Source organism: Giraffa tippelskirchi, chromosome X (genome assembly GCF_054371585.1).
Source record: "Giraffa tippelskirchi isolate mGirTip1 chromosome X, T2T-mGirTip1v1.2.pri, whole genome shotgun sequence".
NCBI classification, from domain to species: Eukaryota; Metazoa; Chordata; class Mammalia; order Artiodactyla; family Giraffidae; genus Giraffa; species Giraffa tippelskirchi.
The window spans coordinates 83,841,166-83,865,129 of record NC_137289.1 but is presented as its reverse complement, the minus strand read 5'-3'; the positions used below and the strand labels follow the sequence as shown (position 1 = coordinate 83,865,129).

Sequence of the window (23,964 nt, the reverse complement as noted above, 5' to 3'; positions counted from 1 at the left end):
ATCTTTAGAATAGTTTGAATCATCATCATCTCTATTAGGGTATTTGGCATGTACTCATCATGATTGAAAGGAAATGCTCTTTAGGATCAACATATTAGGATAAGTCACTTGGTTGTCAAGGCAACCATCAGCGGCCAAGCTCAGCCCAGGGGAATTATGGCTGTCACTTACATGGCACAGACAGAACAGTGGTGGCAGCGATCTGGCTTGATCAAATGGCATCGGTCACAGAATCTTACAGCTATAGGAAAAATAAGGTAGTTAGCATTGGTTAGGGATCAATAAGACACCAAATATCTTACTAGCCTATCTAGATGACTTGTTATACACTGATTACAGGTACCGAAACTCACTTCATTTCAAGTAAACAAGCAAAAGATCACATAAGAGAATTGTAGTATATATTTTTTTTCCTGTTGGATAAATCTTAAAAGCACCTTTTGGAGGATGAGTGTAAGGGGAAAAGTTTTCATATCTGGATATCTGATCATAAAATCCTGTATTATGAAACAAACTATACTGTCAATTACTTGAGTTATTTTGGGGAAATCATTTACCCTCTGTTTATTCCAAGTTTCCTATCTGAAAACAGAATTCATGATTTATCTCCTGTCTCCAGAGGTTGGACTGTATGAGGAGGATAAAACTCCTAAGGCATGGTAAAGAGGGTGGTTCTTAAAATAAGAATTTGAATAATAGAAGAGACATTCTAGAACAATTAGTTCAATTGATCATTCTACAGATAAAGAAAATAAAGACCTGAGCCATATCAAGTGACTTACACAAAGTCACATAGTAAGCAAGTGGCAGTGGCAGGGCTGTGACTTGTAGAGTTTTTCTGTCCCTTTAGTTCAGGGTTCTCTTCACTTTGTAAATATGATATAAATAATATTTCTCCTTCCCTCTCTACCTTCTTCCTTCTTTTCTTTATTTCCTTAGATAAAAGACATTTTCCTTTCCTTCTAATTTTCTCTGTGTTCATTGATAGAGTATGCCTGTTTAATGTGATTATTAAGTGTAACAAAATTATGAATAATTTGAGCTAATATAATAATTCCATCTAAAGTGTACCTTAAGCACACATAACTGATTCAACATAATGAACTATTAATTCAGCAGAGTTTCTGTGTTCATTCTACAAGGGACATGCATGTTTAGGTTCTTCAGCATGGTTTAAAAAATACGGTCAAATGCCACTATCCAGTTTAAGCCAACATCACTTCTAATTTAGAAGACTGCAATAATTCCTAATTATTCACTTTGCTTTCATTCTTGCCCCTTCACAATACATTCTTTACAGAATAGCCAAGTGATTTGTCAAAGTCTAAATCAGATCTTATCACTCTCCATTAAAAACCTTCAATGGATTTCCAACACTCTTAGCATGGCAAGTCCCCCTGTTTTTTGGCCACGCTGTATGGCTTGCAGGATCTTAATTCCCCAACCAGGGACTGAGCCTGGCCTCAGCAAGTGCAAGTGCTGAGTCCTAACCACTGGACCACCAGAGAATTTCTGCAAGTAATTTTTTCTTATTTGAGTCCCAGATCATATGACATTGCCTCAGAGGAGCCCTCTCTATTACTGTGTATCAGGGATGTGAACAAATGCTTCAAGGGTTGAGGGAACAGTGATTAGTGAAGAACCTGAGAATTCATGCCTTGTTTAAAGAGAGTGGCTACCACTTGGCTCTAGCTAATTTTTGCCATTGGGAAATACAGATCGAATGTTGCCAGTGTCTGAGTTTTCAAAAGAAGTCAGAAATGCTGATTTTCATGAAAAAATATTTGAATAGTTAAAAATTAGTAAAAAATGCAAAGTTTTAAAAGACATATAAGAGATCAGAAAGAACACATCTCTGGGTCCAATTCATCCCATATAACTCTAGTTTGTAATCTATTCTCTACCACACCATTCTGCTTACTACTGTTTGGAATTATATAGATAATTTCCTGACTGTTTCCTTTTCACCATATTTCAGTATGCATGAAGACTTTTTAAAAACCAGCATGCTCTAATCCTCTAACAAAATAAACAATAAATCTTTCATATCATCTAATATCTAGATTATATGGAAACATCCCCAATTGTCATACAGGATCTTAATAAATATTTGTTGAATAAGTAAATGATAAATAGATGAACATAAACATCTAACAGTATACTTCCCAAACCCTGAAACATGATCTTTCTTATTAGAAACATTAGAATTACTTGCCAAAAAACTCTTGGTTTTCTTTTCCTTTTTTAGGACCTTTATTTATTTATTCTTGTCATTTAATCATCAAGGTAACTTTTGGATACAGGCAGTATTAACCCCATTTAATAGGGGAAGAAACTGGGGACTCAGAAAGGTCAATTGCTGAATGTCACATAGGGAGGAATAAGTAAGATTTTTTAATGTTCTCACTAGCTATTTTATATATTTGGAATCTTGAAAAATGATATAGATGATCTTATTTGTAAAGCAGAAATAGCAATACAGACATAGAGAAAAAAGCCTTAGTTTTCAATTTTTAGAAGGTGAATTATTCAGCTAGTATTGTTCCACTCATGCAGAAGAAAACTAACAATAAGACTCCATAGTGAATATCACCAAAGAAAAATGAAGACATATCTCTGCACAAACACTTGTGCAAGAATTTTCATAGCAGATTTACTCATAATAGCTGAGTACTGGAAACAATCCAAATGAGCATCAACTGGTAAATGGATAAACAAATTATGATATTCATACAATGAAATACTACTCAACAATAAAAGGAATGAAATACACAAGAATGTGAATGAATCTCAAGAACATTATGCTGAATAAAAGAAGCCAGATACAACAGTACATACTGTATGATTCCATTTATACAAAATTCTAGAGTAGGTAGAACTAATCAATGGTAGAAAACTCTTAGAATAGTGGTTGTCTTTGGTGGTAGTGATGGGACTGATTGGGAAGGAGCATGAGAGAACTTTCTGTGGTGTGGTAATGTTTACAGAGGTTTTGGTTACACAGGTGTATACATTTGTCAAAACAATGAATGGTACACTTAAGATCTGTGCATGTTTTTTGTATGTAAATTTCATCCAAAAAAAGAATAATAAAATATTTAGGTGGATCTTGGGTACTTTGCTGCTAAGTCGCTTCAGTCGTGTCTGACTCTGTGCGACCCCATAGACGGCAGCCCACCAGGCTCCCCCGTCTCTGGGATTCTCCAGGCAAGAACACTGGAGTGGGTTGCCATTTCCTTCTCCCTTGGGTACTTTGGAATGCATCAAAAAATAAGATGGGACTTCTGTGGTGGTCCAGTGGTTAAGAATATACCTGCCAGTGCAGGAGACATGGGTTTGATCCCTGGTCCAGGAAGATCCCACATGCAATTAAGCCCATGCGCCACTACTACTGAAGCTTGCACTCCTCAACAAGAGAAGCCACTGTAATAAGAAGCCCATGCATCGCAAGGAAGAGTGGCTCCCACTAGCTGCAACTAGAGAAAGCCTGCGTGCAGGAATGAAGACCCAGAATAGCCATAAATAAATATTAAAAAAATAAGATGGCTCGCCATCATTTAAAAGTCTACAAATAACAAACGCTGGAGAAGATGCGTATGGAGAAAAGGGAGCCCTCCTACACTGTTGGTGGGAATGTAAATTGGTATGGCCACTATGGAGAGCAGTATGGAAGTTTCTTAAGAAACTAAAAATAGAACTACCATATGACCCAGCAATCCCACTCCTGGGCACATATCTGGAGAAACCTGTACCTCAAAAAGATACATATACCCCAATGTTCATTGCAGTACTATTTACAGTAGCCAAGACATGGAAGCGACCTAAATGTCCATCAATAGACAGTGAACAAAGAAGTTGTGGCACACAATGGAATACTACTCAGACATACAAAGGAATGAAATAATGCCATTTGCAGCAACATGGATGGACCTAGAGATGATCATACTAGAGTCAGACAAAGACAAATACCATATGATATCACACGTGTGGAATCTGAAATACAATACAAATGAATTTATTTACAAAACAGAAACAGATTCACAGTCATAGAAAACAAATTTATGATTACCAAAGGGAAAGGTTGTGGGGGATAGATAAATTAGGGGTTTGGGATTAGCTGATACAAACTACTATATATAAAATAAACAATAAGGACCTACTGCATAGCACAGGGAACTGTATTTAGTATCCTGTAATAAACTGTAATGGAAAAGAATATGAAAAAAGAATATATATACATTTATATATGTTTAACTGAATCACATTGCTATACATCAGAAACTAACACAAAATTGTAAATCAACTATACTTCAATAAAAAAATTTTTTAAAAGACGGCCTGACGGATTTGTAGACAGCTACATGATAAAGCAATATAGCTAAATGTTAGTGGTAGACTCCAGTGGTGGGTATACAGATGTTTATAAGGTAATTATTCCATCTTGGATAAATGTTTGACATTTTTTTACTATGTTGAGAAAAAACTCCATGGTGTTTCTCAGAAGAAAGGAGGGAAAAGTGGGCTAGACTGAGGATATTTATGACTCAGTCTTTCTGAGATCCTTGTAGATCTGCCTCCCTAAATGACTTTGGATGAACTGACCTCCACTTCCAGTTCTTGTGTAAACTGGTAGCTTCTTGGCCATATCAACAAGCATCTGCTTCTGGACCTCAGGTCTCTCTTCATTTTCATAGCGCTCCTTGTCTGTATAGGACAAGTGGAACTGCAAGGAAAAGTGAGTGGCAAGACTTTACTTTCCAAGGTTCACAGAAAAGATTAAAGACAACAACAACATCTATTTAGATGAAAATATTTGTTACCTACCCTTTGATATTCAGGTAACCAATTTGGCTTATAAATTTCTATGGATAATTATCTCATTTATCTTATCTGGCTTTTATCTCAATATTCATACCTCTATGTGATAGGTAATATTGTTTTATAACCTAAGAAAATAAAATCTAAGTACCTTGTCTATGGTTATAATCAATCCAACTAGTAAAAGCAGCAAAACTAAGACCCAAACCAATTCACCAGGACTTATGCCATTTCCACTCCACTATACCATAATATGATGTTGCATGTTAATAAGTGCTACCTTGCTGCCAGGATCCTGTTGATGATAAACTATGCTTTTTATTAAGTTGTGAGTATTCTTCATAGGTGTCCTCTTGGAGAAGTTGGATGAGACTACTTGCAACTTTGTCTGTGTATTCTAATTTTGCAAATGAATAGATAATTGGATATTTTCACTATTTCAGAAGTTTTTAGTCTGGTATGGAGCTTGTTGCCACATTTGTGCCACACTTTGCTAATCTTGCCAAAAAAAAAAAAAAAACCGGCAATGATTTTCCAAAGTAATACAGACCTGTAAGTTTTCTTCTGTTTGGGCCAAACGATAGCAGAGGTGAAAAAGAAAAAGACCTGTGATCAGATTTTCTGGGTTTCAACTTCATCTCTGCCATTTAATAGTTCAAAAATCACTTTGGAAAATCAGACACTCTCAAAATAAGTTTATTCATCTGTAAAATAGATGAAATAATACTTACTTCACAAGATTGGTGTAAGAGTGCTAGGTAATAAATAACAAGTAACTAAATGTCTCTTTTACAAGTAAAATTTCTTAAATCATTCAAATATTTGATATTGCTAATCTTTAAACTTTTAACTATTCTAGATAGCATGTAGTAGTTATGTTACTGTGATCTTAATTTGCACTCATTTGACTAATAATGACATTCAGCACCGTTTTGAGTTTATTGCCCATTTGGGTATTTACCTGTGAAATGCCTATTCAAATCTTTTGTCCATTAAAAGTAATTCATGTCAATGTATGGCAAAAACTATTACAATATTGTAAAGTAATTAGCCCCCAACTAAAATAAATAAATTTATAAAAAAAAAGTAATTGGGTTACTTGTCTTTTTAAATTATTGATTTGTTTTGTAACGATTTGAGTAATTTATATATTTTGGATATTAGTCCTTTGTTGAATATTTTCTAAAAGTCTGTGGCTTTCCCCTTTACTTCCTTTATGGTGCATTTTGAGGAAAGAAAATCTTGGTGGGAATGTAGAGTTATTCATCCACTTTGGAAAACTGTTTAACATTATCTATATAGGCTAAATATATGCCAGCTCTATGACTCAGAAATTCCATTCTCAGTTATATACCTAAGAGAAATGAGTGTGTGTGCGTGTTTATGTGTATTCCAAAAGACAGATATAAGATCGTTGACAGCAGCTTTATTCATAACAGAAAAAATGGTAACAAGTGTCCCTTAATTGGTGAATTGATAAATCAATTGTGATAAAAGAGAATAACTAGTAGCAGTAAAAGGGAATGAACAACAGAAACTTGCATCAGTATGAATGAATCTGGAAAACATTACACTGAGTGAAAGGCTTACACACAACAGTACATACTATGATTCTTTTTTTGTGTGAGGTTCAAGAATAGGCAAAATTAATCCATGGTGGTTACCTTTGAGAGGAAATTGATTTGGAAAGGGGATGAAGGAGATTTCTGAGGTGTTAGAAATATTCAAAATCTTAACATGGATAGTGATTATATGGGTGTAAATATAGGTAAAATTTATGAAATCATACACTTTACAGCTTAGTTCTTGGAAACGAGTATGTATTTATACATCAATAAAATAGTAAACAAATAAATTAATAAAATATTTAAGATAATTTAATGTACCTAACTTTATAAACTAGAAATGTATAAAGTCAAACACTATTTTAAGAACCATACCTGTGGTGCATTTTTATGGTATCATGTTATTCTAAAGTAGACTGATTGCCTGTGAGTATGTGAAAATGTATAGGGGAATTTTTGGCTATTACAATAAATATAGTGCACTATAGGCATTTAACAGGTGGAGGCCCAGGTAGCCAAGGATTCTGTGATAAAATGCATAGACACACACACAAAGAAATTTTAGAGCCAGAAGTCTATAGATCAATATTATAAAATGTTAACTAAATAATGCAAATTTAATATAAAAACAAATGGAAATTTTGTTTCCTTATAAGAAAAGTTATATTAATTGGAAAGTGTAAAGTTTTATTTTTTAATTTATTTTTATCTTTCTATTGAAGTATAGTTGATTTAAAAGTATAAAGTTTTAAACAATTCTTGCTAATGTGGATAATTAAAAGTAGCACCTTGGGGAAGCTCTTTAAGTTCAGGGATGTTCTTTGGACTGTAACTTTTTTGTCTTATACTGTTCCAGCTTGAAAGGCAGAGACAATATTGTTACAGCTTGTATGTGATGAAACCTTGTGGTTATACAACAAGTAGGCTTTGGTTTGGAATAAGATGTCATGCCTGGATGTCCTATTTCTGGCACTAGCCAAGTGTTTTCAATGATTAGAATGCAATGAGCCAGCAAATGTGTTTAAGTAGGACAATTGGTGATAAATCAGGGTGTATTTGGTATTAGAGAAATTAATATTATGGCTATCAAATAGGCCCAAATGATTCACCTTTTTTATATGGGAGTGTAGATTTATGCAACCACTTTGGGAAACTTTGGCATTACCTACCTAAGCTAAACATATGCCAAAATATTCACTTTTTCTTTTTACCAATTAAAAATGAACATGTGGCCTTAAATGTTAGCCATTTGCAGTGATTAGCGAAGGCCATGCTGATTATCATCATCCATGCTGATTTGCCTAGCAATCTTTTCTGGGTGGTTATTCTCCATTTTTGTTCCACTGTATTGCTTCAGGTTCTTAAATTAGACACGAGCCCTCCAAGGGATATTTTCATTTACGTATAGCTGTCAGTTGTTTTTTGTGGGGGGTAGATAGAGGCTGGTATCTTCTACTCTGCCATCTTTCTGACATCACTCAGTCAAATCTTTTTTTCTCTGTGTCTTATAACAGTTTTTTGGTTTAAAGCCTCTTTGTGTGATATTAGTATTAATATGGGTTTCTATCTACTCTTGGTCTCTTTTGATTACTATTTGTTTGGAATAACTTTTTTCTTCCTTTCACTTTCAACCTATTTGCGTCTTTGGTTCTAAAGTGAGCCACTTATAGACCGCATAAAGATAGATAATAATGTTTATTTATTATGCAAATATCTGCCTTTTAATTAAATGTTTATATTTAATTAAATTTATATTTCAAATCATTACTCATAAGAAAGAACTTTTGCCATTTTCTACTTTCTATATATGTAATATCTCATGTTCCTCAATTCTTGCATTACTATCTTACTTTGTGTTTTACAAAAATTTATTGGAACAGAATTCATTTACAATGTTGCATTAGTTTCTGGCATACAGCAATGTGATTCAGTTTTGCATATATATATATTTACTCGCTTTTAGGTTCTTTTCTCATACAGACATACAGGTTATCATAGAATATTGAGTACAGTTCCCTGTGCTATACAGTAGGTCCTTACTGGTTATCTATCTTGTATGTAATCGTGTGTGTATGTTCATCCCAAGCTCCTGATTTATCCATCCCCACAATGTTTCCCCTTTGGCAACCGTAAGTTTGCTTTTGATATCTGTAAGTTTGTTTCTGTTTTGTAAATAAGTTCTTTGGCATCATTTAAACAACTTAGATTCTACATATGAGATATCATATGATATTTGTCTTTCTCTGTGTTTAATTTTACTTCGTATATGTACAATTTTTATTCCATAAGTGGGAAAACTAAAGTCAGTACTTTTCCTAATGTTTTGAGGCTGTTGAAATTTCTTCCATTGTTTTATTTCCTACTTTGGAAACTAATCTGTGTTATAGTAATCACATGTTATAAGTACCTGATATGATTAGAAATTTTTCATGTGCCCTCCCAAATATTGCATGAAACACTTTCATTCAAGGGAACACAGTTTGAAAATGATCAATTTAACTATTGTAATTTTTCTCATTGTCTCACTGAGTTCTAAATTATTACAGTTTCATAGAATTCAACTAGATGAGTCTTCAGAATCAAGTGATTCCTTGTTTCGCTCATTATCTCAACAATGCAGGTAGTAGTTTCCTAGTCTTAAAGATATCAATAGCTGGTGATTTCACAAACTCCTTCAACAGACTATGTTAATTTTAATTTATATTTATCACTCCAAGTCCTTTTTAAAGACTACCTCAAATCTTTATTTTGTAATGGAAGGTTATTTGCTCCTCTTTTTGCCCTCTTCTTGCCTTATTGGCATTTCTACTTTCCTCTGTCTTTAGTCTTTATGAAATAACCAGTATTCTTACCTTCTGGTTCGGCTGTTGTGGGAGTGTAAAAATAGATTTCCAGTAGGTCCAGGTAAAGAACACAAAGATGGCATGGTAGAATATGAGGTAGATAACTGAAATATAAGGGGAAAAAAATCAGTATTTATGTTATATTTTCACCCATTTCTAAGAGTTCAGAAAGATGTAAAGCTCAACAAAAAATCTCTATTTTGTTTGCCTATTACCAAGTATTTTCTAGTATTATTATGAAAGGTTAATTTTTACCTTTTCCCCATAGAGTGACAGAAACAATTTATAATGCCAAATTTGGAATCAGAGACTTTCTGGAAGTTGCATATTTTAAAAGTTGCCACATGATCCTGGGAGTAAAGGGGGAATGTCCCTTATGATAATGTTAGGGGAAGCTACTGTGGCCAATTGTCATTCTCTCTGCCACTATGCATACTGAAAGATAATAATGATAGTATTTGCACAGTGCTATAGAGTTTACAATGTGCTTTCATAATGTTATCTAATTTTATTTTTTCAACACATTTGTGAGATAAGTAATAAGTAATAGATAAGCAATAAGGACAGTTGATCAACTATCAGGGTAATTGATTATCTGAAGTCATAAAGTTACTATCCAATGTGCGTGTCATTTCAGTCATGTCTGACTCTTTGCGACTCTATGGACGTAGCCCTCCAGGCTCCTCTGTCCATGGGATTCTCCAGGTGATAATACTGGAGTGGGTTCCCATGCCCTCCTCCAGGGGATCTTCCAGATCCAGGGATCGAACCAGCGTCTCTTACATCTCTTGCATTGGCAGGCGGGTTCTTACCAGGATTGCTCCCTGGGAAGCCTCCACTATACAGTGTGCTAAGTTGCTTCAGTTGTGTCCGACTCTGTGCGACCCCATAGACGCCAGCCCACCAGGCTCCACCGTCCCCAGGATTCTCCAGGCAAGAATACTGGAGTGGGTTGCCATTTCCTTCTCCACTACACTATACAGTGTAGCCAGATCTTAAACACAGGGCTTCTGACTCTAAATTACAAGTTTTTCTTTTCAGTTGCCCTGGTGACTACACACTTTTGAAATGTGAGATGTACTTTTGAGACACTTATCGCTCCCCATCTCTTTTTAAACTCTTTGCCTCCAAGAAAGCTCTTCTGATACAGGAAAGTTCAGTATTCTCCAGCACCATTTTGAGACTAAAGGTCATTTTACTGTTTCATTGTGAATCCTTGTATGATAAAGTTTTATTACTTCAATCTATGAGGAAGACTCAAGGGAATGATGTGACTCGAGACCAAGTTAATAGGGCCAATTCTCTCACATATTTATAATAGAATGGAAAAAAGCTGGCACAGTGCTCTCAGCCTTGTGGTACAAGATCTTTTTAATGGTTTGTTTTGTGTAATTATGAAATCTCATTTCAAATTCAAGCAATAGAGAGCAAATGTGCACCACACACACATACATAACCTCCTTCCTCCCCCTCCTAAAGCAAAATACTTATTTTGTGTTTGATGTGTATCATTCCAGATCCTCTATTTTCATATGTCATATAAATATCAATGTATAAATACAATACACATATGTAATTTTTGTTATAATAAATTTTTTTCATTGTATTTTGAAAGGTCATACATTCAAAAGGTTCAAAATAGTACACAGTGAAAAGTCTCCCTTCTATCCTTTTCCCTCAGCCATCTAGATTCCCTCCCTGGAAGCAACAATGTCATACTCTCATGACTTTATTCTGCATCCTATCAGGTTTTATGCACATAAAGGCACCAAAACAATGGGCTTTTTCAAACAAATAGCATTGCTCTGCATTCTACTTCTATTTCACTTGCTATGAGTTGGAGAGCATTCCACTTAGTACAACTTGGAGAGAGTGAGCTTTCTTATTTTCCTTTTAAAAAGTGGCATGGGTTAAGATTTATCAGAACCTCCCTGAAAGACACCTTCTCTTCACAAAGAAAAGCCACCGTACAGAAAAGGAGGGAATCCCTCAAGAAACAGTTTCCCTTGAGTCAGAGACCTCCATTGTGTTCTTGTGTACTGAACACAAGTTAAAGCCTTTTCATTTCTGGTGAAATTCCTCCTGGTAGATTGGACCTAGGCTGGTCTTTGGAGAGAGATCAAGCCCTGAGTCTTTGGAGTGGGAGCACTGACTCCTAGACACTAGAAAACCAGAGAACTAACCCTATGGAATGTTAAATAGTGAGAACTCACACAAAGGAAACCACTGAATACAACAACCAGCATTACTCAACCACCAGTATCACCCTGCAGGATGCCTCATCTAAACAACAAATAAAACAAAAATACAAACCCTATCATCAGCAGACAGGATAACCACTTCACTCAGCTTGCCCATCAGAGGAAAAACAAACAAATAAGAGCTCAGCACAAATCTCACCCTAATTGAAGCTTACACAAACCACTAGACCAAACTTAGGAGGGCAGAAACCAAAAGGAAGAAAGAATTCAACCTTGAAAACTGGGAAAAGGAGACCTCAAACACAATACGCTAAAAAAATAAAAATAAAAGTCAGAGAAACACTACACAAAAGAAGGAACAAAGTAGAAACATAGAAGTCCAAATAAATGAAGAGGAAATAGGCAAACTCCCTGAAAAATAATTCAGAATAATGATAATAAACATGATCAAAAATCTTGAAAACAAAATGGACAAAATGCAAGAATCAATTAACAAACACCTAGAAGAATTAAATAATAAACATACAGAGACAAACAACACAATTACTGAAATTAAAAATACTCTAGAAGGAATCAATAGCAGAATACCTAAAGCAAAAGAATGAATCAGTGAGCTGGAAGATAAAATGGTGGAAATAACTATTGAAGAGCAGAATAAAGCAAAAAGAATGAAAAGAACTGAGGATAGTCTCAGAGACCTCTGGGACAATATCAAATGCACCAACATTCAAACAAAAGGGGTCCCAGAAAAAGAAGAGAAAAAGAAAGGGTATGAGAAAATCTTTGAAGATATTATAGTTGATAATTTCCCTAACATGGAAAAGGAAATAATCAAGTCCAAGAGGGACAAAGAGTCCCATACAAGATAAACCCAAGGAGAAACGTGCCAAGACACATACTAATCAAACTACGAAAGAATAAACACAAAAAAAGAATATTAAAAGCAGCAAGGGAGAAACAAGTGACATATAAGGGAAACCCCATATGTTTAACAGCTGATCTTTCAGCAGAAATTCTGCAGGCCACAGGGGAATGGCAGGGTATATTTAAAGCACTGAAAGGGAAAAATCTACAACCAAGATTACTGTACCTGGCAAGGATTTCATTCAACACTGATGGAGAAATAAAAAGCTTTTCAAACAAGCAAAAGTTAAGAGAATTCAGTACCACCAAACCAGCTTTACAACAAATGTTAAAGGGACTCATATAGCCCAGAAATACAAACGAAGAAAAGAGATCTACAAAATTAACCCCAAACAATTAAGAAAATGGCAATAGGAACATATACATCAATAATTACTTTAAATGTAAATGGATTAAATGCTCCAACCAAAAGACACAGACAGGCTGAATGGATACAAAAACAAGACCCATAAATATGCTGTTTACAAGAAGCTCATTTCAGACCTAAAGATACATATAGACTGAAAGTGAGGATGGAAAAATATATTCCATGCAAATGGGAAGCAAAAGAAAGCTGGAGTAGCAATCCTCATATCAGACAAAATAGACTTTAAAATAAAGAAGATTATAAGAGATAAGGAAGGACACTATAATGATCAAGAGATCAATCCAAGAGGAAGACATAACAACTGTAAATATCTATGCACCCTACATAGGCGCACCTTAATACATAAGACAAACACTAACAGACATAAAAGGAGAAACTGACAGTAACACAATAATAGTAGGAACTTTAACACCCCACTCACACCAAAGGACAGATCATCAAAACAGAGAATTAATAAGGAAACACAAGTCTTAAATGGTACACTAGATGAGATGGATCTCACTGATATCTTCAGGACATTCCATCCAAATGCAGAAGAATACACCTTCTTTTCAAGTGCACATGGAACATTCTCCAGGATAGACCACATCTTGGGTCACAAATCAAACCTCAGTAAATTTAAGAAAATTGAAATCATATCAAGCATCTTCTCCGACCACAATGCTATGAGATTAGATATCAATTACAAGAAAAAAACTGTAAGAAACACAAACATATGGAGATTATACAACACATTTCTAAATAACCAACAGGTTACTGAAGAAATCAAAAGGGAAATCAAAAAATTTCTAGAAACAAATGACAATGAAAACGCAAAAACTCAAAACCTATGGGATGCAGTGAAAGCAGTTTTAAGAGGGAAGTTTATAGCAATACAATCCTACCTCAAGAAACAAGAAAAACATCGAATAGACAACCTAACTTTACTCCTAAACAACTGGAAAAAGAACAACAAAAAACCCCCAAAATTAGTAGAAGGAAAGAAATTATAAAGATCAAGCAGAAATAAATGAAAAAGAAGTGAAAGAAACAATAGCAAAGATTAATAAAACTAAAAGCTGGTTCTTTGAGAAGATAAACAAAATTGACAAACCTTTAGCCAGACTCATCAAGAAAAAAGAGAGAAAAATCAAATCAACAAAATTAGCAATGATAAAGGAGAGGTTACAACAGACAATGTAGAAATACAAAGGATTATAAGAGACTATTGTGAACACCTACATGGCAATAAAATGGATAGATTCTTAGAAAAGTTCAATTTCTTCCAGATTCACCTGGAAGAAATGGACAGATTCTTAGAAAAGTTCAATCTTCCAAGACTGAAACAGGAAGAAATAGAAATTGTGAACGACCCAATTACAAGCACTGAAATTGAAGCTGTGATTAAAAAAATCTTCCAAAAAACAAAAGCCCAGGACCAGATGGCTTCATGGGAGAATTCTATCAAACATTTAGAGAAGAGCTAATGCCTATCCTTCTAAAACTCTTTCAAAAAACTGCAGAGGAAGGAACATTTCCAAACTCATTATACGAGGCCACCATCACCCTGATACCAAAACCAGACAAAGACAACACAAAAATAGAAAGCTACAAGTCACTGATGAAGATAGATGCAAAAATCTACAACAAAATTTTAGCAAACAGAATCCAGCAACACATCAAAAAGCTCATACATCCTGATCAAGTTGGGTTTATTCCAGGGATGCAAGAATTCTTCCATATACGAAAATCAATCAATGTGATACACTGCGTCAACAAATTGAAAGACAAATACCATATGATAATCTCAATAGATGCTGAAAAATCCTTTGACAAAATTCAGCACCCATTCATGATGAAAACTCTTGAGAAAATGTGCATGGAAGGAGCCTACCTCAACGTAGTAAATGTCATATATGATAAGTCTACAGCAAACATTATTCTCCATGGGGAAAAACTGAAAGCATTCCTCCTAAGATCAGGAAAAAGACAAGGGTCCTACCTAAGGAGACAGAAGAACTGTACACAGAAAATTATAAGACACTGATGAAAGAAATCAAAGATGTCATAAACAGATGGAGAGATATTCCATGTTCCTGGGTAGGAACTACCTGGGTAGGTACTTCCAAATGCAATCTACAGATTCAATGTGATCCCAATCAAATTACCAATGGCATTTTTCACAGAACTAGAACAAAAAATTTCACAATTCATATGGAAACACAACAGACCCCGAATAGCCAAAGCAGTCTTGATTAAGAAGAATGGAGCTGGAGGAACCAACCTTCCTGACTTCAGATTATACTACAAAGCTACGGCCATCAAGACAATATGGTACGGGCACAAAAACAGAAATACAGACCAATGGAACAAGACAGAAAGCCCAGAAATAAACCCATGCACCTATGGGTACCTTAGTTTTGATAAAGGAGGCAAGAATATACAACAGGGCAAAGACAGCCTCTTCAATAAATGGTGCTGGGAAAACTGGACAGCTACATGTAAGAAAATGAAATTAGAAGACTCCCTATCACCATACACTAAGATAAACTCAAAATGAATTAAAGACCTAAATGTAAGACCAGAACCTATAAAACACTTAGAGGAAAACATAGGCAGAATATTCTATAACAAAAATCAAAGCAAGATCCTCTATGACCCATCTCCTAGAGTAATGGAAATAAAAACAAAAGTAAACAACTGGGACCTGATTAAACTTAAAAGCTTTTGCACAGCAAAGGAAACTATAAGCAAGGTGAAAAGACAACCCTCAGAATGGGAGAAAATAACAGCAAATGAAACAACTGACAAAGAATTAATTTCCAAAATATGCAAGTAGCTCATACAACTCAATACCAGAAAAACAGACAACCCAATCAAAACATGAGAAAAAGACCTAAACAGACATTTGTCCAAAGAAAACAAACATATGGCTAACAAACACATGAAAAGATCACTCATTATTCAAGAAATGCAAATCAAAACTACAATGAGATATCACTTCACACTAGTCAGAATGGCCATCATCAAAAAGTCTACAAACAATAAATGCTAGAGAGAGTGTGGAGAAAAGGGAACACTCTTGCACTGTTGGTGGGAATGTAAATTAATACAGCCACTATGGAAGATGGTATGGAGATTCCTTAAAAAGCTAGGAAGAAAACCACCATATGACCCAGCAATCCCACTCCTAGGCATATACCCTGAGGAAACCAAAATTGAAAAAGGCACATGTATCCCATTGTTCACTGCAGCACTATTTACAATAGCTAGAATATGGAAGCAACCTAGATGTCCATCGACAGATGAATGGTTAAAGAAGCTGTGGGATATTACTCAGCCATAAAAAAGAACACAGTTGAGTCAGTTCTAATGAGGTGGATGAACCTAGAACCTATTATACAGAGCGAGGTGAGTCAGAAAGAAAAAGATAAATACTGTATTCTAATGCATATATACAGAATCTAGAAAAATGGTACTGAAGAATTTATTTACAGGGAATCAATGGAGAAACAGACATAGAGAATAGACTTATGGGCATGGGAAGAAGGGAGGAGAGGGTGAAATGTATGGAAAGAGTAACATGGAAACTTACATTACCATACGAAAAATAGATAACCAATGAGAATTTGCTGTATGGCTCAGGAAACTGAAACGGTGCTCTGTGTCAGCCTGGAGGGGTGGGATGGGGAGGGAGATGGGAGGGAGGTTCAAAAGGGAGGGTATATATGTATATCTATGGCTGATTCATGTTGAGGTTTAATAGAAAACAACAAAATTCTATAAAGCAATTATCCTTCAATAAAAAATAATTTTAAAAATTTATCAGATCTTGTTTCATCCTTAACCTCTGCAGAAACTAAAGAACTTCCACTTTCTTCTTTATCCCCTTCTACACTGTTTTCATTTTATGAGGTTCTATTATTTTATAATTGAGAAAATAAAGTTTTGTTAAGTTCATCCTTGAGAAATTATTAAATAAATTATAGCATATCAACACCACAGAATACCTTGAGGTCATTAAAAAATTAAATATGTTTGTATATACTAATATTGAAGGACACCTATGATCTATTACTAAGTGAAAAAAACTAAATCATAGGACAATATGGATAGTATCATCCAGATTAAAAAACAATCAATCCTATATAAATTATAGAAATCCATAATCATTTGTTTGTATGTAAATACACAGAGAAAGATCTAGAAGATATAAATCCAACCAAATATACTAGTTAACTGTGAACAGACATTGATGAGGTGGAGTCAATGTGAGGAAGACTTTTTTCTTATATATTTTTTTTAGCTTGAATTTTCAATAAACATTATTTTTGTACCAAAATTACATTAATGTAAGTCAGTGTGTTGATATTATTATATTATATGTAATTATCATAATTATGTTAATATTAAATCAACATAATATTCTTTTAGAAGTGTGTTAGTGCATAAAGAGAGCTTTTGTCGGGTCCCCAAATTATCCTTATAAAGTAATTTTACAATAATAAATATAAAACAGTGTGTTATACCCATGCAGTTACAATCAATTAATTTACAACAAAGGAGGCAAAAACATGTAAAAGAATGAAATTAGAACATTTTCTCACATCATATACAAAAATAAACTCAAAATGGATTAAAGACCTAAATGTAGGACTAGAAACCATAAAAATCCTAGAAGAGAATGTAGGCAGAACACTCTGACATAAATCATAGTAATATTTTTTGGATCTGTCTACTAACGCAAAGAAAACAAAGGCAAAAACAAGCAAATGGGGGCTAATTTAAATTATAAGCTTCTGCAGAGCAATGAAATCACTAACTAAATGAAAAGACAACCTACCGAATGGGAGAACATATTTGCAAATGATAAAGGGTTAATATCCAAAATACCTAGATAGCTAATATAATTCAACATAAAAAAACAGCCAAGTAAAAAAATGGGCAGAAGACTTCAACATTCATTTTTCCAAAGAAGACATACCGGTGGTCAATAGGTACATGAAAAGCTGTTCAACATTGCTAATCATTAGAGAAATGAAAATCAAAACCACAATGAGATGTCACCTCACAACTATCAGAATGGCCATCATCAAAACAAACACAAATAATAAATGTTGGCAAGGATGTGGAAAAAAGGGAGCCTTCATACACTATTTGTAGGAATGTGAATTGGTGCATCTACTGTGGAAAACAGAATGGAGGTTTCTCAAAGAAACTAGAACTATCATATGATCTAGCAATTTTACTTCCTGGGTATATATCCATAGAAAACAAAATCACTTATTTGAAAAGATACATGCACTCCAATGTTCATATGGAAGCAAACTAAGTATCCATCAACAGAAGAACAGATCTAGATATGGTGTATATATATATAATATACATATATACACATACAATGAAATACTACTCAGCCATAAAAAGAATGAAATTTTGCCTTTTGCAACAACAGGGATGAACTTGGAGGGTATTATGCCTAGTGAAGTAAGTCAGACAGAGGAAGACAAATACTGTATGTTATCACTTATATGTAGAATCTAGGAAATAAAACAAACTAGTGATTATATTTAAAAAAAAACAAACTCACAGGTGTAGAGAACAATCTAGTGATTACCAGTGGGGAGAGAGAAGTGGGGAGGAGCAAGGAGGGGTAGGGGATAAAGAGGTACAAACTACTATGTATGAAATAAATAAGCAACAAGGATATATTGTACAAGGCAGAGATTGAGCATAACTATAAAAATTTTGAATCACTGTTGTACCTGACACTAATATAATATTATAAATCAACTACAATGTAATTTTTTTAAAAAAAGAAAACAAGGTTGGTTTCTTCTGAGGCCTTTTCTCCTGGATAGTAAATGGTGATCTTCCTGTCTCTTCACATGGTCTTCCCGCTGTGTGTGTCTTTCTCCTAATCTCCTTTTTTTTATAAGGACACCAATCATATTGGTTAAAGCCCACCATAGCTACCTCACTTTTACTTAATTACTTCTTTAAAGATTCTATCTCCAAATACAGTCACATTCTAAGTTACTCGGGGTTAGGATTTCAGCATATGAATTTTGAAAGAACACAATTAAGCCCATAACAGTTCTATTATTTAGAATTGCATCTATTTCTAAAAAGGTAAATAATTATAATCATTTTTAACTTTAAATGAGAAACTAGAGAATTTAGCATGCAAACCGTTCAAAATACAAATTAATTCTCACACAATGAGTTAAATGTTTGCTTAAAATGATTGATGGCCCTTGTTGGAGATGCACCACTGTGGTCAATACATTACTCTTGATTACATATGGATTGCCTGATAGATTGTACCTAATCTCATTCCTAAATTCACTAATCGTTGGAATCTACCAAATTTTTAACCTGTAGCTCATCCCATAGGCTAACTTCAGGGGTAGAGGAGCAAGACTTTCTACTCTAGATTTTCAAAATATAGATAGCATGATGCTGAATGAGATTATCCATGCAAAATACTCTCATGAAGGCAAAATACATTAGTATTCTGCTTTCTAGTACAGTCTATGAAAGAACATATGGATTCATATCTTAAAAGAATTTTGGAGTTCTGTATAATCAAGGATGACATAATCTATAGTATCTGGACTGTGGTTCAGATGATCTGAGCTTTAGTCCTTTCTGTGCACTAGAATAATTTGACAAAATATTTATAAGGGCAGTAGTAGGAATAATAGTACTGAAATATATTATCTTTCTCAGAAGAAAGATGTTTTAGGTATTTTCCAATGTTAATAATAATAGTATCTACTGTCACTTATTTTGTACTTAACATAGGCCATGCACTATACCAAGAGACTTATATACAACATCTCATTTAGTGCCCCAAATAACCATGAAAGGTAGGTATCGTTATTCTCGTTTTATGGAAGAAGAAAGTGAAACTTAGGTTAAGTTCCCCAAGGTCATATATATAGTAAGTGGCAAAGTCAAGATTTGATCCCTGGTACATCTGACACCAAAGTCTGCTAAGTTGCTACTTAATAGTGCATTAGAGATTGAAATTTACCAGAAACTATATTAGTTTCCTAGGGCTCTCATAACAAATTATCACAAACTGGGTGACTTGAAACAATAGAAATTTATTTTTTTATAGTTCTGGAGACAAGAAGTCTGACATTAAGGTCCAGTTCCCTCTGAAGGCTCCTGGGGAGGATCCTTCCTTGCCTCTACCCAGCTTCTGGCCACTGCTGGCAGTCCTTGGTGTTCCTTTGTGGTGACACAACTCTAATCTCTGTTTCTGTTTTCACATGGCCATCTTCTTTCTGTGTCTATGTATTCAAATTTTTCTCTTCCTATAAGGACACCAGCCATAGGGTCCACCCTAATCCAATGTGACTTCATCTTGATTTCACCTGCAAAGACACTATTTTTAAATAAATTAACATTCACAGGCTTTGGGTGGAAATGAATTCTTAAGGGACACTCTTCAACCCAGTAAGGACACCATTAAGCAGATAAGAAATGGAAAAACTTGTACTATGTCTGACTAGGTTTTCTTAAGCTCTGAATAATGAATAAAAGGTTATGTGATTTGAAGCTTTCATATCTTTGCTGCTTATATATGTTTTGTTTATGCCAAATGATGTTCCTACTGGCAGTTGTATGCTATTCTGTATTCTAATTTAATCAGTTCAGTTCAGTCACTCAGTCGTGTCTGACTCTTTGTGACCCATGGAATGCAGCACGCCAGGCCTCCCTGTCCATCACCAACTCCCGGAGTCTACTCAAACGCATATCCCTTGAGTCGGTGATGCCATCCAACCATCTCATCTTCTGTCATCCCCTTCTCCTCCCACCTTTAATCTTTCCCAGCATCAGGGTCTTTTCAAATGAGTCAGTTCTTCACATCAGGTGGCCAAAGTGTTGGAGTTTCAGCTTCAACATCAGTCATTCCAATGAATATTCGGGACTGATTTCCTTCAGGATGGACTGGTTTGATCTCCTTGCAGTCCAAGGGACACTCAAGAGTCTTCTCCAACACCACAGTTCAAAAGCATCACTTCTTCTGCACTCAGCTTTCTTTATAGTGAACTATCACATCCATATATGACTACTGGAAAAACCATAGCCTTGACTAGACGGAACTTTGTTGGCAAAGTACTGTCTCTGCTTTTTAATATGCTGTCTAGGTTGGTCATAACTTTTCTTCCAAGGACTAAATGTCTTCTAATTTCATGGCTGCAGTCACCATCTGCAGTGATTTTGGAGCCCCCAAAAATAAAGTCTCACACTGTTTCCAGTGTTTCCCCATCTATTTCCCATGAAGTGATGGGACCAGATGCAATGGTCTTAGTTTTCTGAACGTTGAGCTTTAAGCCAACTTTTTCACTCTCCTCTTTCACTGTCATCAAGAGGCTCTTTAGTTCCTCTTCACTTTCTGCCATAAGGGTGGTGTCATCTGCATATCTGAGCTTATTGATATTTCTCCTGGCAATCTTGATTCCAGCTTGTGCTTCCTCCAGCCCAGCGTTTCTGATGATGTACTCTGCATATAAGTTCAATAAGCAGGGTGACGGTATACAGCCTTGACATACTCTTTTTCCTATTTGGAACCAGTCTGTTGTTCCATGTCCAGTTATAACTGTTGCTTCCTGACCTGCATACAGGTTTCTCAAGAGGCAGGTCAGGTGGTCTGGTATTCCCATCTCTTTCAGAATTCTCCACGGTTTATTGTGATCCACACAGTCAAAGGCTTTGGTGTAGTCAATAAAGCAGAAATAGATGTTTTTCCGGAACTCTCTTGCTTTTTCCATGATCCAGCAGATGTTGGCAATTTGATCTCTGGTTCCTCTGTATTTTCTAAATCCAGCTTGTACATCTGGAAATTCATGGTTCACGAATTGTTGAAGCCTGACTTGAAGAATTTTGAGCATTACTTTACTAGTGTGTGAGATGAGTGCAACTGTGTGGTAGTTTGAGCATTCTTTGGCATTGCCTTTCTTTGGGATTGGAATGAAAACTGACCTTTTCCAGTCCTGTGGCCACTGTTGCATTTTCCAAGTTTGCTGGCATATTGAGTGCAGCACTTTTACAGCATCATCTTTTAGGATTTGAAATAGCTCAACTGGAATTCCATCACCTCCACTAGCTTTGTTCGTAGTGATGCTTCCTAAGGCCCACTTGACTTCACATTCCAGGATGTCTGGCTCTAGGTGAGTGATCACACCATCATGATTATCTGGGTCATGAAGATCTCTTTTGTATAGTTTTTTTGTGTATTCTTGCCACTTCCTCTTAATATCTTCTGCTTCTGTTAGGTCCATACCATTTCTGTCCTTTATCGAGCCCATTTTTGCATGAAATGTTCCCTTGGTATCTCTAATTTTCTTGAAGAGATCTCTAGTTTTTCCCACTCTATTGTTTTCCTCTATTTCTTTGCACTAAACAAGTCACAGAGTTACAGGGTTTGAAATAATCTCAGATAGTCATTATACTTATTGGTCTGCTTTTAGGGAAGGCTCACTGATTCATGCCAGAGAGTTGGGTGTCTAATACTTTATGAATAGGTTTTATGACATCTCCTAGTAAACTGCCCTAGTGTTCAGAAAGTTATCTTCAAGTCTAACTTTCAAACTTCTGGTTACAATTGAATCTAATTTTAGTTTATGGATTCTACTGTCTTGATAATCCTGACATATAAAAAATGTTACAACTCAAATTGTTAATACTTCACATTTACAAAGCAGTTTAATGCTGCATATTTTATGCCTGTATACTTTTACTTTTGCTAGCTTAAAATAATAAATCTGTAAGATGTTATTAAACTAGACTTATTTTAAAGAAATTGGGGTCAGAGAAGTTGAGGTACTTACCAAAAGTCATAGAACTAGTAAATGATAGAACTGGAACTTCAACCTATATCCTCTGTCCCTAAATCCTGAGCTTTGTCCCATTATGCCCCACTGAAGAATAAAGAAGTAAAATCTAATCTTATTCTTCGGTGTATTGATGAGTATAAGAGCTACCAGGGGAGACGTACTTGGGAATTACAAAATTCTAGAGTAAGAGGGACATTAACAATCAGAAATTGTGGTAACAGTTTCCTAAAGAATTCAAATTCTGGCAACTGGATTGATGATACCAGAAAGGTTTTGAACTGAGTTGGGCTTACAAATGACTCTACACGGGTGTAGTTGAGTTCATTGATAACATACAAAAAATGAAAATATACTACTTTGGACACTAGAAAAAATGAGCATTTGAGCATCAAGTTTCTGAGTAAGGAGTTCAACTAAGCAAATCAGAAGGTTGTAGATGGAGAAGTAAAAGAACAGGTATACATTTGCTTAATAGCATGGACTTTAATGTCAGGCAGTTATGGGTTTGAATATTACCACTCACTAGCTAGATGACCTGGGATAAGTTGCTTAACTTCTCTAAACTTCAGTTTTCTTCTCAATAAAATGTCATAAGAACATCTACATCATTGTGTTGATGTAAATATTGAAAAATTATACACACATACAATACTTAGCAAAGTACCCTGCACAATAAATTGTAGTTTCCAATTATAATAACAATATTACTGTCATTATTACTATTATGGTGGAGCATCAACTAAGCCCCCACTCACTTCTCTTGAAAGGCTATTGTGGAAAATGACATTTATTTATAAATATTTCATATATGTATGTAGAAAATCTCTGACCTTAAGAAACATTCACGAGTGGTCCCAAGATGGCAGAGGAATAGGATGGGGAGACCACTCTCTCCCCCACAAATACATCAAAAGATCATCTGCTTGTGGAGCAACTTCCACAAAACAACTTCTGAACCCAGATACCCCAGAAAGACAAACCAATCTCTTCAAAATGAGGTAGGACAAAAGATAAAGATGAAAAGAGACAAAATATTTAGGGATGGAGACCCGTCCTGGGGAGGGAGTCATGAAGGAGGAGAAGTTTCCACACAATAGGAAAGCCTCTCAGAGGTGGGGTCAGTGGGGAGCTTTGGAATCTCAGAGGGCAGCATAACTGAAAAGAAAATCACCACAGAATTCACAATGAACAGCAATTATTAGCCAAGAAGTGGCTCACATGCTTGCCTTCGACCAAAGCCAGTGGGGGCTGGTGCGGAGGCATGAGCTACATTGTCAGTCCTTAGGGTAAAGACTGGGGTGAATGCCCTGAGGACACTCTGAGGAGACTAATGTGAGATAGCAACCTAAACCATGGGAACGCCAGAGAAACAAAGAAAAAGAAAAAAAAAAAAAGGACCTTTCCCACGGGAAGGCT

The 23,964-nt window shown here is 35.3% G+C and overlaps 1 protein-coding gene across 2 annotated transcripts in view; it reads right to left on the bottom strand.

Annotated features, from left to right (window-relative positions):
• ZDHHC15 (zDHHC palmitoyltransferase 15) overlaps window positions 1-23,964 on the bottom strand; it is a 126,714-nt gene that overhangs the window by 58,420 nt on the left and 44,330 nt on the right. For both annotated transcript variants that reach the window (XM_081563801.1, XM_081563802.1), the window contains 3 exons: window positions 9,236-9,330; window positions 4,603-4,723; window positions 172-241 (listed from right to left, as the gene is read on the bottom strand). In XM_081563801.1, the coding sequence (XP_081419927.1) occupies window positions 172-241; window positions 4,603-4,723; window positions 9,236-9,330 (286 nt within the window). The remainder of the gene's footprint in view (window positions 1-171; window positions 242-4,602; window positions 4,724-9,235; window positions 9,331-23,964) is intronic.